Source organism: Gallinula chloropus, assembly GCF_964237585.1.
Source record: "Gallinula chloropus genome assembly, chromosome: 18".
Taxonomy (NCBI): Eukaryota; Metazoa; Chordata; class Aves; order Gruiformes; family Rallidae; genus Gallinula; species Gallinula chloropus.
In genome coordinates this window covers 5384953-5401097 of record NC_140103.1, presented here as the reverse complement: position 1 = coordinate 5401097, position 16145 = coordinate 5384953, and the positions used below count along the sequence as shown (strand labels likewise).

Sequence of the window (16145 nt, the reverse complement as noted above, 5' to 3'; positions counted from 1 at the left end):
CACAATAGCAAACCTCCAAGTTATTATTCTGGGGGCGGAAAGCAGCATTACTCAGAGCCAGGATTACTAATAACGCACTAAATATAGCGCTTTCCATCTCCAGAGTACTTTCTGAACTCTAGCTCATGAGCTCTAACCCCCTCCAGAGACAGGGGCCAGGGCACCGGCTGGCATCGCCGTGCGTGCAGGGATGCCGGGAGAGCGACCGGACAGCTTTCCCCATGGATGCTCCTGCCTGGAGGTGCTTCCTGTCATGATGGAAGGAGCAGGCACCCAGTCAGTCCCTCCTGAGCTTGCCCAGGTTGAGGGGGACGGGGGCAGCAGGCTGAGGCCCTGGGGCGGGCGGGCAGCGAGGGACGGGCTCCGGCAGCCTCTCAGTGATGGTGGGAAGCGGCTGCTTTTCCCACTCTCCCTGCAAGAGAGTTCAGCACCATGATAAGTCGGGGTTTCAGGTACTTGGAGACCCCATGTTTCTCCCTGCTTGTAAAAAAATGAAACGATCTGTAATATTTCAAGTGTTTTTAAACCCAAACCAGGGTGTTTTCTTATGAGATGTTGCTAAATATTTGTGTTGCAGAAGCAGCTACACCTCCCCGTAGTGGTGCTGGTGTCTGCAGTGTGCCATGTTGCGCAAACCCACGATAATTAGGGAGTTTTCCACCCCAAAATGTGTTGCCCATCAAATCAGATGGAGGCAACTCAAACCAGGGAGTCTCACTGATCCTCTGTGCTCTCAGCCCAGCACTGAAAAACAGCCTCTACCAGGTATTGGCAGGAAGGCTGGTTAGAGGTGACATTTTGCGGCGTGTCCATGAGGATGTTGACGTGCCTTGGGATGGGAAGGATGTGGCAGGCGGGTGAGGAGCTGGAGGGCAGAGCCAAGGAAGGGCTGTCACAACCATCGGGGCTCAAGGTGACCACAGCCATGCATGGGGGCACCTTGTCTTGAGGATGCTCCCTGCAAGGAGCGATCTGCCAGGTTCAGACAGTGTCGGGGGCTTAGCCCGCCAGGCAGGAGCTATCTCGGAGGTGATGTGTTGGTCCAGATTAGAGGCCGGGTGAGATGCAGGCAGGGGCTGCAAGGGCAAAGAGGGAGGGGGGGATGCTCAGGCTGGGCTGAGCTCTGGATCGGTGATGCTACAGTTTGGCTGCTGGCTGTGCGCTCATGCGGAAACATTGGTGAGAGGCTGAGCTGCAGCGTGAGCCAGAGGAGGGGGGTCTGGAGAGGAGAGGTAGAGCTGTGAGTCATAGGCAAGGAGAAGAAAGTTGGATTTATGTTTTCAGATTAAATTCCTTGTTGTGTGTCATGGGAAATGGGTCAGAGGCTGCATGGGCACCAAGAAAGCGATTCTCTGGGGTCAGCCCCAGCCCTGAGCCCATCTGCTGTGGCACTCCGCCCTGCAAGGTGTCCCAAGCCCCGTGCTAGCACCTCACCAGCACCCTGCTCTGGGGGTAGATTGAAGGTATTTGTTGTGTCTTGACCATTGTTGTTCTCAGTGCTTTTGAGAGTATAGAGAGGTCACTGCTAGCCCTTGCAGGCACAGGACTTGGGGACAGCGACATCCCCACAGCCGCTCACAGGTGTTATTGAGGTTTGGCTCAATAATTAATAGCACTCAGCCCTTCCAGAAAGCTCGTCAAGTTTGGGATCACTGAACTGCTAAAACATGAGCTTAATTAGAAGCTGGTGCTTTTTTTTCTTGGCAGAAACAGCGCAGAATAAATGAGATGTCTTAACGTCAGGCTCGCTCAGGAAACATCAGCAGAGCAGGAGGAGCACCTCAGCTTCTTTGCCCTCGCTGCGATGCTTGTGACCCACCTTGTGCTGGTGTCAGACCTGCTCCGCTCGAGTCTCCTCTCTGCTGCTCCCCAGACCCCTCTGAAATCCAGAGAGTTGCCTGGGCTGTAATTAAGAGGCTTAATTCATAATTCTGCCATTGCACAGAAGTTCTGTGCCACTTCTGTCCCTGCAGCGGAGCCCCACGTGGTCAAAAAATCCAGGTCTCCAGCTCCAGGGAACTGGGAAGGCTTCTGTCCCCAACAGAGAGGACTTTGCTGAAGAGCTTTGACTGGGGCAGATGGTCTTTCCCCACAATGAGCTTCGGTGCTGCAGTGGGGAGCACTGGATCCAGGGAGAGCGCATCATGTAAGTTTATTACACTGATAAACGGCGACAGGAGCTGATGGTGATAGGGACCATCAGTGGTTTTAAATCTTCATCACTGTCATGACCATCATTGCCGGGCTTGGCTTTCCTTTAAAGATCTCAGGGCCCTTTATCCTTCACATTTTGCTGGCTCGCTGTGGTTCGAAGCTGCACAGATGCTGCGCGTAATGAGCTCGCTCTGCCAGGACCTGATGTGATTTGACAAAATCCTAAAAACCACCTCATGTTTCTGCTCGGTTCTGGTGCTAGCCCTGCTGCAGCACTCTATGAAAGCAGCCTCAAAATTGCTTTTATGCAAATGCATCTCCTAATTGAAACTGGCCAAGCACATCCACGGCAGGCTCGTGCCGTGCTGTTTTGAACACCAGGTCTGGGCTGAGCTGGGTGTCCTGCCGATGCTGGGGTTCCCCAGCCAGCTCCAGCTCCCTGTCCTGAGCCCACCAGTGTCCTGAGCACTGGGTCCTGACCCATTTCACCCTGTGGCACAGCTCTACTGAGCTGCTTTTTACCTACTGCTGGGAGTTTTGCTGGGAAACTTTGCTTGGGAAGCTGTACTCACTGGGAACCGGATAGCTGAGGATTTGTTGCAGTGCATCGAGATCGGAGCGAAGCCGTAGAGGGATTTCAGGACGTCTCTGTTGAATGTGTTCCAGGGGATGGAGAAGAACTGCTGTGGGACTGAGACCTGCGGGCACATGCAGACCTCCTCATCGTTAAACCTGGGGCAGGAGAAATGCCAAGGTGAAACTCAGCAGTGCTGTCCCCTATCAGCGCTGGATCTGTCGAATTCCTACCTGCCTAAAGCTCAGCCTGGAGGAGCTCCAAAGTTTGTGCTGGGAGCACAGCCGGCACCCATGGGGGAAGATCTGGGGTCCGGCTGGACTGCCCATGTGTGGGACACCCTGTGTAAGGTCAGCATCTCACCCATCTCATCACAGGTGAAGTAGCTCAGCCTGCCTCTCTGGTAGGGATGCTTGGCATCTGCCTCAGGTAAGAAGGAGTATTTTGCACAGAAGCACTTGGCTTTGCTGGGAAGTGCCTCCCCAGGAATGCTGTCCCTTCCCAGTGCTTCTCACTGCTCAGCCATCCTTAAACTCGTGGGTCTGGCTGCCAGGTCTGGGGACAGGGGAGGGCAGGACTGAGCTTCAGCAAGCAGCCACGGCTCCCAAAACCTGCTCCACCTGCATGCCCCTGCACACCCAAGGCCTCAGACCCCACTTTTTAAAGCTTCTTTTTCCCCCCAGTGTTACTAGCCAAGGGCCCTGCCATGGTCCCTCTCCCCTCAGCATCACCTGCAGAGCTCTGTACCTGTTGACGAGGTTGAAGTACCGGTGCAGGTAGCCCGAGTCCACAGCGCTTTTGCACAGCTCCAGCTGGGTCTGGGGGTAGTAGTGCACGTAGTTCACACACATCTCCTCCAGGATGCCAAACCCTCCCTACAGCAGAGACACAAACATGCTGGAGGGGTCTGGCTCTGCCCTGCCATAGCAGGCAGAGAGGCTGCGAAGGCAGGAAGCTCACACATGCACATGTGCACACATGCATGTTGCTGCCCTTCTGGTGCATGGGACTGGCCACACTCTGCCCACCCACCCTCGATGCAAGGACAGGCTTTCAGGCTAGATCGTGTGGTTTACATTAAAACGCAGATTCCCTATAATCCTTCTGCTATATTTAGCTTTGTCCCTGTTGATGGTACCTCTGACAGGCTCTTTTTTTTTTTTTTTTTTTGCTGCCTGTGTAAGAAAATAACATGCACTGTCAAAAAAATGCCACTTCTCTTTAATTACAATTAATTCCTGGCGGAACAGTTTGTGATGGGAACTAGAGTGACACACGCTACTTCTCAATTAGCACCCTAACATCCCTGCTGAAGGCGGCAGAGCTTTGTGGCTGTGCTTCTTTACCATCCCCCCACCTCTGCTTTCTGGCTGCAATTCAGCCTGGGTTGATGCAACCACCCACTTTGGGGGTGCCCCTGGTCCTGGCTTGGGGCTCAGCCCCACACTCACCACAGTGGCTCGGCTCCGGTCCTCCGTGTTGTATGTGCAGGTTGTGATGAGTTCGTCACCCTGGGAATAGGGGGTTCAAACACAGACATGTCAGTGTGGGAGTGCAGATCTTCCTCTCTCATCAGCAAATTTGGGGGTCAGGGAGCAGCAGATTTCCACTCCCTGTAGCAGTGCCAGCCTGTTTCCCCACCAGCACCAGCCCCAGAAGCACTGGCTACGCGTGCATCCCCTGGGGAGATTCCCTAGGCTGCATCCCAGGAAGTGCATCCCTTGGGGAGATTCCCTAGGCTGCATCCCAGGGAATGCATCCCCTGGGGAGATTCCCTATGCTGCATTCCAGGGATGGTGGTTCCTGATTTTTAAGATTTTCTGCAAGGCTGAAGCACCTAAAAAAGAAAGCATTCAGGCAACATTTCGAATTGCCAAGCCTGTGCCCAACTAAACATCACAAGTGCCTCCCCCTCCATGGTCAGGTCCATGCAGACATCCCAGAGCACACGTCTGTGTATAGTTTCAATAGGTGCTGAGGCTTCTGAGCAGCCTCCTGGGCATGAGAGGTCCCATGGGTACCCTCTGCTTTGCAGCCAGGTCCTTTGTCACCAGAGCAGCCCCTGTTTTACCACCCACTCCCACCACATTCACTACCAAAGCTCTTCCTCTCCTTCCCGCAAGCACGAAGGGAGGGAGCACCCCCAGCTCATGCACTGTTCGCCCTCATCCCCCCCTCCCCCCCACCAGGAGCCTCCCTCTGCTAGAGGAAGCTCAGCTCCATTAGGTGTTAATTTAGCTCCTGGCACAGTTTGGCTGCCCACACACTGGTTTTGTGCCATGTTAGACGAGCCCTGGTGTCCCTGAGGCATCTGTGTGGGGGTGGAGATATGACCTGGGGACCACAGGGAACGTGTCCTCCTGCATCCCCCTGGGAGGTCTCAGATAGCAGCAGTGCCTGTGTGTGGGCAGGGATTGCCAGCAAGTCCCAAAGGACACCGCTGCTGCTGGTGGATTGGGTGAGGTGCTGTAAAGGAAGGAGTCAGGGGTCCCAGGGCTACGGGGGTCAGGGGAAGATCTTGTCATTTGGAAGCCACCACGGTTTTTGGAGCCACTCACAGGAAAAACTGCAACCACCTCCTTCAGCATCCGGATCTCCTGGGGGGGGAAGCAAAGGGGCTGCATCAGCACAACGCCATGGTGTTGTGCCCAGGGTGGCCCCATGGGTGATGTCCAGCTGGGACCACTCCTCCCCAGACCCCTGTACCTGGAAGTGAGGGCTGTAGTGACCATCAGCATTGACGACCCGCAGCTCCCTCCCATCCCGGGACAGCACTGTCACCACTTTTCTTCCTGCCAGGTGAGTGTGGAGCTGGGAGGCGAAGATGCGGATGCCAGCAGCAGGCAGAGCCTAGGGGAAGGATGGTTCAATCCCCCATACCCAACCCCATCCCTCTCCCCTCCCATGCATCCCCTTGCTGTGTGCTTGCAACCAGCTGTCCCCATGCTCACTCTCGCACAGGGTTGGTGTGGGGGGAGTGGATTTGGGGATTGCTGTGCCCTAGGGCAGTATAAAAGTGAGCTCCCCAGAGAGGGACAGGTCCTCAGTCTGCTGCCAAGTCCAATTGCTGTGCTGCTGTGCCCCAAGTCAGCAGGAGCAGCTGAGCCGGACGCTGCTTTCATCTTCCCGTTCGTTAGTGGTGGCACAAACGATTCCTTTTGGGCAGGTCCTACAAAAACATTCCCTAAAACTTCCCTGAGAGCAAGGTGGGTGCTTTGAAACCACCCTTGAGAGAGCTCTTGGCGAGCTCCATGGAAGCAGAGACTAATCTTCCCATCACTGTGGGGGGAAAGTGCCGCTGAGGCACAGCCAGCTCGGCAGGAAGTTTTATGGGAATGGTACCCTGGGGAGATGGAGCAGATGGCTCCTTGGGAGAGCTGCTTCGAGGGGGATTTGGCACATCCCAACCAGCTGCTCGCTGTTTGTTGTACACAGCAGATATTTTCTTTCCAGAACAACTTCATGGGCTTGGGGAGTTTAAAACTGGGAGTTGGGAGCCCAGAGCTCAGTGCTGTATCGCTGCTGCCTGGGACTTGGGAAGAGCCATTTTCAGGATCTCTTCTCCAAGGTGGTGCTGGGTCAGGATGGGCACTCACCAGCTGCGTGCACTTGTCAGTGCAATACCCTGTGAGGATGAAGGCGCTCTCTCCTGGGGGAATGGCCATCACTGGTGTGTAGACCAAGCCCAGCTCCATGATGCCGGCGTCGTAGCGGCGCAGGGTGGCTGTGTAGTAGAGGCGGATCCCTGAGGAGTCGCGGAGACCTGGTGGGAGAGAGAGGACGAGGCTGCAGGTCACTGTGGGAGAAGTGCCAGCTGCTGGGACAAGGTCAGGTGGGAGAAGTGACTGTGCCACAGTGGGTGTGGGGAGAGCTGCTCTGGCCTCTGGCTCATGGCTTTCTTGGTGACTCCAGTTCTTACTGGTTTAAAAGCCTAGATGCTTTCATGCAAGTCTTCACTGAGCAGCCCCAAACACATGCCTGGTCCCCAGGAGAGGGCACCAGCCTGAGGCTGAGTTGCTCCTGTGAGAGCTGAATAGTGCCTTTGGAGAGCCCAAAGCGGGTCACATCATGGGGTGCTTTGGAGACTCCCTCAGAAACATGGCTCACTGCATCTTTAACTGCTATGTGCAAATGACTAAGGCCATGCTGTTACTGGGGGCCTGGCAGGAGGACAAATGCCTGTGGAGCAAGTACCCCTTGCATTTGGAGAGCTTCTGGTCTCCCTTTTTGAGATTGCTCCAGTTAACCTCCCCCAGGGAGCTGGTGGTAGCTTGAGAAGACCCAGTGCCCATGGTGTGCCCCTGGCAGATGCTGGGCATGGGGCAGGCAGAGGCAGCAGCAGGCTCTGCTGCAACACAAAGCCAAGCTCTGGCTCTCATTTGCCACCCAGCTCTGTGAGCAAAGGGAAAGGGCAAGTTCAGTAGGTCAGGAAGGGTTCAGGCTGGCTTTGAACCCCCTGTCTCTGGGCTGGAGCCCAGCCAGGGATAAGAATAATGGGGGAGACACTATTGGTTGACACACGAAGGCAGTGAAATTATGAAAGACATGAGCTCTGTATTTATAGACGTGTTTCTTCTCGAGTTGCCGAATGTGCTATGATTGATCCACAGTACATATGCTCTGGTCTCCTAAAAATATACCCGGGTAGTCAAGAAGCTACTTGTTTTTATGTAAATGGGTTGTTTGGAATCCTTGTTGGGTGTTTTTTTTTTTTTAGATGTGTCTCCTGACAATGTTATTGAAGCAGGAGTACCAGCAAAACAACATCTCAGTTCCCCCATCCCCAGCCAGGCTGGTGCTGTCTCTCCAGTGACTTTGGCACCGCTGTTACTCTTGACTTTAAGCTCAGACCTGCTGCCACCTTGTACAGAAATTGGAGGACACCCTGTGACAGCCCAGTGAAGCAATGGTGTTGCCTTGGACTGTTGCCTTGAAGGAATGACGGGTAGGAGCAGTTTTCTGCCCTGGGGGCAGGGGTTCAGCCTTAAGACTCCCTCCTCACTGCTGGGTGCACATAAGGATAGGGTCCAGCCTCTGGTGAGGATGACTTTGCTGAGACCAGAAAGGCAGCAGCATGGCAGGGGTTTAATGTATTTAATATATTCCTCCTGCTAGTGCTGATCTGGGCCATGATGTCTCCAGAAAGTTCAAACAGGGCCATGACTTTGGCCATGTTTCCTGCTGCCTGAAGCCCTCCCCAGCAAGGTGGCAGTGCCTGGCATTTACCCATCCCTCCTGCCACGGTCACTGGGGAGGCAGGGGCAGCGCCACACACCCACTCACCTTTGAAGACCAGGGGATTGTGGTAATGAATCTCGAGGCGCAAGTATCTGGAGGAGCCCGGGCCACCAAAGGCAAGACCTGCTTCTTCAGGGTAGTAAAAAGCCTGGAAGCAGATGGAGGCTGTTAGGAGAGCAGTGGGGTGGCTCTCTTGGGAACAAGGCTGAAAAGCCTAAGGGAAAGGTCTGGGCATAATCCTGACCTGTGCTGTGGGCTGAGGGACATGACTTGTGCTCTTGGTTGTGCTTGGTGAGCTGGTCTTGCTTCTAAAGTAAGACTTCTCACATGCCCGCATGCACAGGCAATGGCATAAAGGGCATCACACTGATTTACAGCCCCAAGGAGATGGGCTGGGGTGAGGTGAAAACTCAGGCACGTCTTGGGGAGCTCAGACAGGGCTGGACACAAATCCCAGCAGATACTGGGGGTTGGGGCAGCCTGCATGGGACAATCCCAAGATGGGATCGGGAAGGATTGGGAGGGAGCAGGAAAGTGCCTAGGACCAAAGCTTTCACCCAGGGCAACGGGTCCCATCTTGCACCCACCTGTGCTCCCATGGCCCATGCTGCAAGCACGTGTCTGCAGTAGTTGAGCCGGTCGGGCTTCATCTTGGAGTCGCAGGGCCCATTGTAATAGGGGAAGCTGTCGAACTCAGCAGCGCACTGGAAGACTTCCATGTGGTGGACCAAGGCCTCATTGCCCGCTGTGATCACTGGCTCATACTGCAGAACAGTGCCCAAGAAGGAGGTCCAACATTGAGAGGCTTTGCTGAGAGCCCGTCTCCAGCGGCTGCTGTCTGCGCAGGCTCCACAAGAAGCCCAAAGCAGGTATGTCTGCTATCCTCTACTGAGTGGGACACAGGTTCTGCTGTCTGATGAGGAGGGAAGGTTGCTCTGGGCCTAAGGCACCGCAGTCCTAGAGCTCTTGGTTGGCTTTGGGATCAACGCAAAACCCACCAGAGCCCATAGAATCACAGAATGGTTTGGGTTGGAAGGGATCTCAAAGCCCATCCAGTTGCATGCCCTGCCATGGGCAGGGACATTCTCCATTAGCCCAGGGTGCCCAAAGCCCCATCCAACCTGTTGTTGAACCCTGCCAGGGATCCAAGATCAGCCACAGCTTCTCTGGGCACCCTGTACCACTGCACCCTCATAGTGAAGAATTTCTTCCTCATACCTGATCTAAATCAACACTCTTTCTGTTTAAAGCCATTAACCCTCACACTATTACTACTAGAGAACTGTCTTATCCCTTCTCCAGCAACAGATGCACCTGATCAGCAGAAGATCTTGGTCCCTTTTGCAATGACTGAGTCTTCTGCCAGTTTTGCAGGGCTGAGGTGACCCTGGGGACATTGCTTTTTCCTAAAGGGAGTCTTGGCCGTGTTGTGGTATCTCTGCCTGCAGCTGTCAGGTTTCATTTCTAGCCAACAGCTGCTTGGGGCACGGGGAAGGAGGTTTGGGGTTGAACGAGTGTCTTCAAACCAGCCTGAGGAACAGCTCTGGCTAACAAGCGCCAGCTGTAGAACTGATCCGCAGCAGGGGAAGGTATCAGGAGCTACACACTTCTTACTTACACACAGATGATTCACTTCACACCATCTGTTGAGGAGAAAATCCTCCTTCTGAGCTTTCCTTTGCAGCGTCGTCTCTCCCCTGTATATCACTAGGCACTCGCTTCAGCTCCCGCCTCAGGTTTTCCCTCTCCCTCATGTGGTTTTGGCTCTGGGTGTGCCAGGTCATCTGCTGAGCCACCTCCACGCTGCCTGGGTGATGCTCTGCCAGCAGAGACTGGTGTGATGCCTGCTGTACCTGTGCCTTCAGGTTTCTGCCTCTCCTTTGAGGGAGGCGACCCAAGCATGTGCAACACGTCTGGGCAATGCACTCAAGTTGCATTTCTGCACGTTTTCTATGTCCTGGCTCACTCTGCCCTGTTCTTGCCAGCCCTGTTCCTCTGTTTCCCATGTTTATGTATTTCTGGTGGCTTGCTGTGTGCTGTAATCCTGCACAGGTCTGTCCTTGATGGCTACAGCTCTGCCTTCTGCTGGGGGGTCAGCTCTGCAAGGATGATGCTCTGAGCCTGCCCTGGTACTTGCTCATTGTGCTGGGTGGAAAGTCACCAACCTGCCACCTCCTACTGAGAAACTTCTGATTTCAGGTTCTCTAGGAGACATGAGGATGCTACTGGCTGGTGGGATGGATATGGGACATGTTTTGGTTCTGTGTTGGGGAAGATGTGTGGGTCTGAAAAGCCCCCCTGTGACAGGGTAGGGAAAAGGTGGACTTTGCAGAGTGGCTGCATGTGAATGTGATTGCTGATCTGCAACCAGAGAGAGCAACCCTCTTCTCCTGCCCCTTACCATGATAATGTGATGTTTGGAGAAGCCGTCTGGGAGCTCTGCCATGTAACACCAGTAGGTTGTCTCCTGGCTGGGAATGACAATGTCAGGGGCCGTTATCTCCATGGTCTTCATGTCACTGGGCATGTCAGGGACTGTGATGTTGGGCTTTAGCAGCTGCACCCTCTGCAGTCCCCTGTGGATGGCAGAGATGTTGATGGCTTGGAGGGAATGGACTGGTTTCTCCAGGATCCCGTAGATAAGGTGCACGGTGCCATCCTGAAGCAAGAACAAAGTTTACCAGGTAGTTTTTCATGCAAGAACATGAACTGCATGGACAATCAGCACCAGCATTGGTGGGATGAATCCAGGAATGGGTCTTTTGACCCATCCCCGGATGGGTAGCTCACCAGTAGCTCACTTTGCTGGGCTGTCCCACTAAGACTTTAGATTTTGGGGCATTTCTGTGGCTGCTGTGATTACTAAAGGTTCCCTACTGTTTGGGAAAGCCTGAAAAGTTTTTCCTCAGTGACATCAGTTTTAAACTGAAGTAATTTATACTATTGCACTCACAGCTCTTCCCTGTCCATAAAGGTAACATCTTGTCTCTGCTTCAGAGCCCCTTGTCCCTCCTGATCCCCGGGCTGGGATGGCCATGTCGGTTCAGGACTCATTGCATCCTGCACCCTGTTCCTGGCAGTGGCCATGGGCAGCAGCATGGGGAGGAGCAGCAGAAATAAGACTTTTCCCTGAAATCCTCCCTTTCTCCCAACTTCTCTTGGAGAAAGCTCTGCCAAAAGTCTGCTGCAAGCAAGGAAGGTGTTGCTAAACCTGGAGAGCTCTGGACAGGAGATAAGGAAGAAAGGAAAAAGAGGGTATCTTTTTCTTAAAGGATCAGAGAATAAAGACCTGTGAGTCTTTTCCTGGTTCACATGCAGATTCCTTTCCTCCAGGGCTCTCTGTGTTTTGGCAGACAGTAGATGTTTCTCACCACAAGACAAGCTTTTGAAAGCCAGCAACAAAAACCTCAAGGATTCTTTGTGCCCACGTCAGCTCTAAAATATCCTGTCCACCAAAGGCTTTCATCTGAAATGAGCCCAGTGCTGATTCCTGCCCACCCCTGGGGTCCATGGCTGAGATCCCTGAAGCTCTTTGAGATCCCCAGTGGGAAGGTTTCCCCCAAATCCCATCTCGTGGGGGGAGCAATGAATGCAGACCCAGAGAGGCTTCACTGAACCACACACAAGCACACCACAGCGGCTCTATTTGCTGGCCCTTTGCTCCATCTCCTTCCAAAACCCTCCTCTTTGCCTCCATTGAACAACACCAACACCTCTTTGTAACACTCCAAACAGTTGGCTCCAGACTGCAAACCCGAGTGATGCAGGAGGGTATTTATATAGACCTAACACATGCTTAACAGGAGTGGATGATGCAAACGAGCTAAAATCTACACTTTATAGAGCTTTATAAGGGGTTGTAAATAACTTGTGCCAAACATTACTCATGTCCCAGGGCTGACACCTGCAGCATGCTTCCGTTCTGTCCTAGACAGCACAAACACCTGATGCTGTCCCCAAAACAATACACCAGTGAGGTGTGAGCTTGCAGGTTGAAGTTTGGAGCCCAGGTTGGTACCCCAGGGCTAGGATGGAGCTGGGGCTGGTGCTATAGCAGGGTGAGGGTAATGCTGTACCTCTATAAGGTAGTCCTTGGGGTCACAGGTGCTGAAGGCTCTTCTGAAGAGGAGGTAGAGCCCCTCAGGAGCCTTCCGAGCCTCGAGGAGCTGGTAGTCCTGCTGCGAGTCCATGTGGAGCTGCCCCTTGGCATCACTCCAGGCATCCTGCAGGAGGAAGAGCATCCCGCTAAGCCAGGAGGCTCCGCTGGCCCCGCTCAGCCTGAGGAGCCCACAGCAGTGACCTCCATCAACACCAGTCGTGAAGTCCTTCTCCTGTTCACCTTCCAGTTGGCTCACCCTCCACATCCCAGAGTTGGAGGGAGCCGGGCTTTGGTTGCCCCATCCCACCATCCAGCAGCCCACAGGCAGAGCCAGGCTGGCACAGGCAGAAAATACGTGACCCAGCAAACAGGCTGCAGAAAAGACCTTTATGAGCTGAGGTACAACTGGGGGAAAGGAGGAGGGGGGAGAGAAGCCCGCAAGGACACACAAAGCTGTTGCATTGCTCTGTGCTGTGTTTTGGGTGTATCATGATGGGGGGGATGTTCTCCAGGGTTGATGTGCTCTCTAAGACCCTCACCACAAACCAGCTGCTCTCAGTTTAAGGCCAGACCCTTGCTGGGCTGTAGCGTGGGCTCTCAAAATCCTTACCCCACCCTCCCTTCAAAATCCTTCCTGTGGTGGGGTCAGATTGTTGCAGCGGCACAGCAAGGACTCCCAAAAACTGCTGGCTGTTGATGATGGTGTCAAAGCTGAACCAAGAAGCAATGCAGTAGGTTACTCCTCTGCTTAAGGACTTAAAGGTTTGGAGTATGAAATGCTGCGATAATTTGGATTTGAACAGTGGTGTTGTTTTCTTGATCTTTTGCAACTCCTGTTGCTATCTTTTGTTTACTAAGAAAAGGCATCTAAGCAGTACCTTGCTGTACTCACACAAGTGGCATCAGTTCTCTTATCTTGGGGGGGGGGGGAGGAAACAGAAGAAAAAGAATAATGCATCTTGGCATCATTTCAGCCAGAAGTATAGAGTGAGATTTCGAGAACATATTGTCCTCAGAGGGGGAGAGTGAAATCAGCTGCGTGAAGCTAGCGTGACATTTGTTTTCATAGGAGTATGGAGTGCAAATTAATCTCGTAGTACATAGGGGGTTAAGCAAATTTGGATCATTTTAACAGCTGACATACTTATCCAGAAGAAAGGCTGCTGGGAGAGGGAAAAACCAGGACTGGAGAGATTTATAGAAAGCTCCTTGCAGGATGCTGTTCAGCACCAACCAAAAGCCCGAACGCTGCCCAGGGTTTAATTCAGCGCTGTTTGTCTTTCACTGAGCCCATGAAGGCAGATTAGAAATGATCCTTTCTGGGTTTTTTAACATGATGCTGTGAAAAACTGTAGCGTTTGGGCCACCTCATGCCCTGAATGGCTGGTAATTAGCAGGAAAACAGTACAGATAATAAGCCCTCCTTTTCATCCTTTCATTACGCTGTGGATCACGTTGTGGCTGATTGTGGAATAATATGTTTTATGGTTAATTTGAAGTAAGCAGAGAGGTAAAAATTTAACTTGCTGGAAAGCGTCACACGGGGAGGGAAACGTGAATTGCTTCCTGCAGCCAAGCAACGAGCCTAAAGCCATCCAGGGCTGCTGGGGAGCAGGGGGGTAGTTACTGTCGCAGAAAGTGACAGTAACTGTGCCCCCACAGAAAGACAAACCAAAACAGAACCCAGACATACAGACCATGTCAGAAAGGACAGCAATTTGCAGTAGCAATATTAAATATCAAGCAGCAAAATTAGAGGTTAGTCTGTCCGTCCATCTGTCCATTCCCCCCCCCATCTGCTACCACTAGGAGTTGCATGCCACCCAAACACATTTGCATGTTTAATTTCTGATAACACTTTAATTTCTGATAAGCCCTCAGGTTTTGTTTTCCTGTGTCCTGTTGATCTCTGTGATGGCATTAAAAGGCATCTGGCAGCTGAGTTACTGGGGCTGGCAGGAGCAGCCTTCCTGCCTGGGAACTTTTCCCCCCTGTCTCAAAATCATTAACAGAATCTGCAGCTAATTTTGAACATGAGCGACGGCAGCATCCACATGAACCAAGGTGTTGATGCTCCCTGCTCTGTGTGTGTGAGCTGGTCTGTACAACCACGTGTCGGGGCTCCTTGCAGGTAAGCACAGTAACCAGCTTCTGGCTCTGCTCAGCTTTGCTGATGTGCTGCTGTATTTATTCTTTTCTCCTTGAGTTTAAGATCCTACACCAAACCTATCATGTAGACCTGATTTGTGTCTCCCTCTGGGATACGTAGAAACCCCCAAGCCCTTCTGGACCACTTCTACCTGAGCAGCCCGAGCCATCCAGCGTGGATCGTGTCCTGGACCAGCCCCACTCTTTCAAATCACAAGCCAGACCCACCCACAGGGATGTAACCCCAAAAGCCACCGTGCAAACACACAAGCAACTCACCCCAAAATAGGAATTGTGCCCGTCGCTCCAGAGTACAGCCAGGTCTGCGTCCTCAAACTCACCCCTGTCAGACATCCCGAAGAGGAGCCCAAACTGCAGGTCCCTGATGAGGAGCTGGAAATGCACAGCTTGCTCAGGATAGCTGACATTCCAGGAGAGCTCGAGCAGCCCCTGGGGATCCAGGGGCACCTTGTAAGGAAAACTGCTCCCACGGGGCACTGAGCCCTGCAAGGCCACCACCAAGATGACCAGGAACACTGCAACCATGGTGAAGTACATGGATGCCACTTCCCGCAGCCTGAAGCTGGGGCAGGGGCAGGGCTTGCTCCCAGAGGTCTGCATCCTGGGGAGGACAGCACCCCTGTGCCTGGCTTTGCCCATTTATGCACTGGCCCTCCTGGGCAAGCTGGGTAAGTGATACCCTTTAATTGCATTTGGTTGTTGGGAAATTGGATTGTTGTATTGACCCCCCTACTCCCCCAACCCCCCCAGCCAAATACTTGCCATTTGCTGCTTCCCCTTAATTGGCTCTAATTGCATATGGACATTATCAATAGCAATTGAATTCGACTGGGCTGATGTTATTCACTCCTAAATCTTCCTTAGTGGCTGGAAAGGGCTGTTTACTTGCAAGCAGCTCTTGCTGAGTCCTATGTGGACACAGTGTCCTGCCTGTGGTGCTTCTCACCCAGCTCTGCAGCCAGCCCTGCCTGCACTCCAGGTGCCAAAAGCTCCAGGATAGTCCCAGAAGCAATCCCAGCCACAGATCCCTCTGTCCCTCGGCCTGGGATCACTTATCAGCCTGAAGATGCCCAGACAGGGGGATCAAAGCCCAGGGACAGCTGTCAGACTGAGAGTCCTGGTCCCATTCCGTGTCCACACTGGGTGCAGGTCAGGGTATCACTGTGTGCATCCCCATTTAGTTTTGTTCCTCTGAGTAACCACCCAGCTTGGGGCTTGCAGATAAACTGGCCCAAGTGCACTCAGGGCACCTCTCAGCTTCCCCTGCTCCTCTTACGATGTGCTGCTCAGCCTGTCCAAGCTGCACGGTCCTTCCTGGAGGTCCCATCAATGGCACAAACCCCAGGAAAGCATCTCTGTGCTTATTTATTTTCAGAAGCTGGCCTCCCTGGGGGCATATTTGCATGAGATGTTGCTGAAAGCTGAGCTGAGTCAAGCGACTCGGAGCCTCCCCATCCTTCAGTTACTGCTGGGTTTAAAATGAGCCACTCCGAGCTGTTGTTTGCTGGAGCTCTTGTTGATGTCAGAGCAGATCCAGAGGGACAGTCCCAGGAGAAACATGTCCTTCCTGTGTTTTGGGTGGTGGCAACGGTGCTTTCTGCTCCAGCAAACCAGGCTCATAGCTCAGCTGGGGAGTGTGGGAGATGGCTGCTCTCCTCCCATCTCAGTTTCCATCCATTTTTTAACCTGTTAATAATAGTTGTATATGTAATCGTGATCACACCTCCAGGAAAATGCTGCAAGAGTTTATTTTAGCATGGTAGAGCCAGCCTGACGGTGCCGAGCTGGAGCCCTGGCATCTCAAGGGGTCTATCCTGTGCACCCCAGCAGCCCCACAGGCTCCCAGTAGCCCAGGACAGAAAGGGTACAAACCAGAACAGAGTCACCCCAGCTTGTTAATGCTCAGGGAAA

At 53.1% G+C, this 16145-nt stretch overlaps 1 protein-coding gene across 1 annotated transcript; it reads right to left on the bottom strand.

Annotated features, from left to right (window-relative positions):
• Positions 1-277: 277 nt before the first annotated feature.
• On the bottom strand, positions 278-14834 carry DBH (dopamine beta-hydroxylase; the record flags this gene model as incomplete). Its single annotated transcript, XM_084272729.1, has 12 exons — positions 278-412; positions 2727-2886; positions 3476-3603; positions 4180-4239; positions 5287-5325; positions 5435-5578; positions 6325-6491; positions 8012-8114; positions 8554-8730; positions 10368-10625; positions 12043-12189; positions 14493-14834. 12 exons carry the CDS (start codon positions 14832-14834, stop codon positions 278-280), a joined length of 1860 nt encoding a protein of 619 aa, XP_084128855.1.
• Between the last annotated feature and the right edge of the window lie 1311 nt (positions 14835-16145).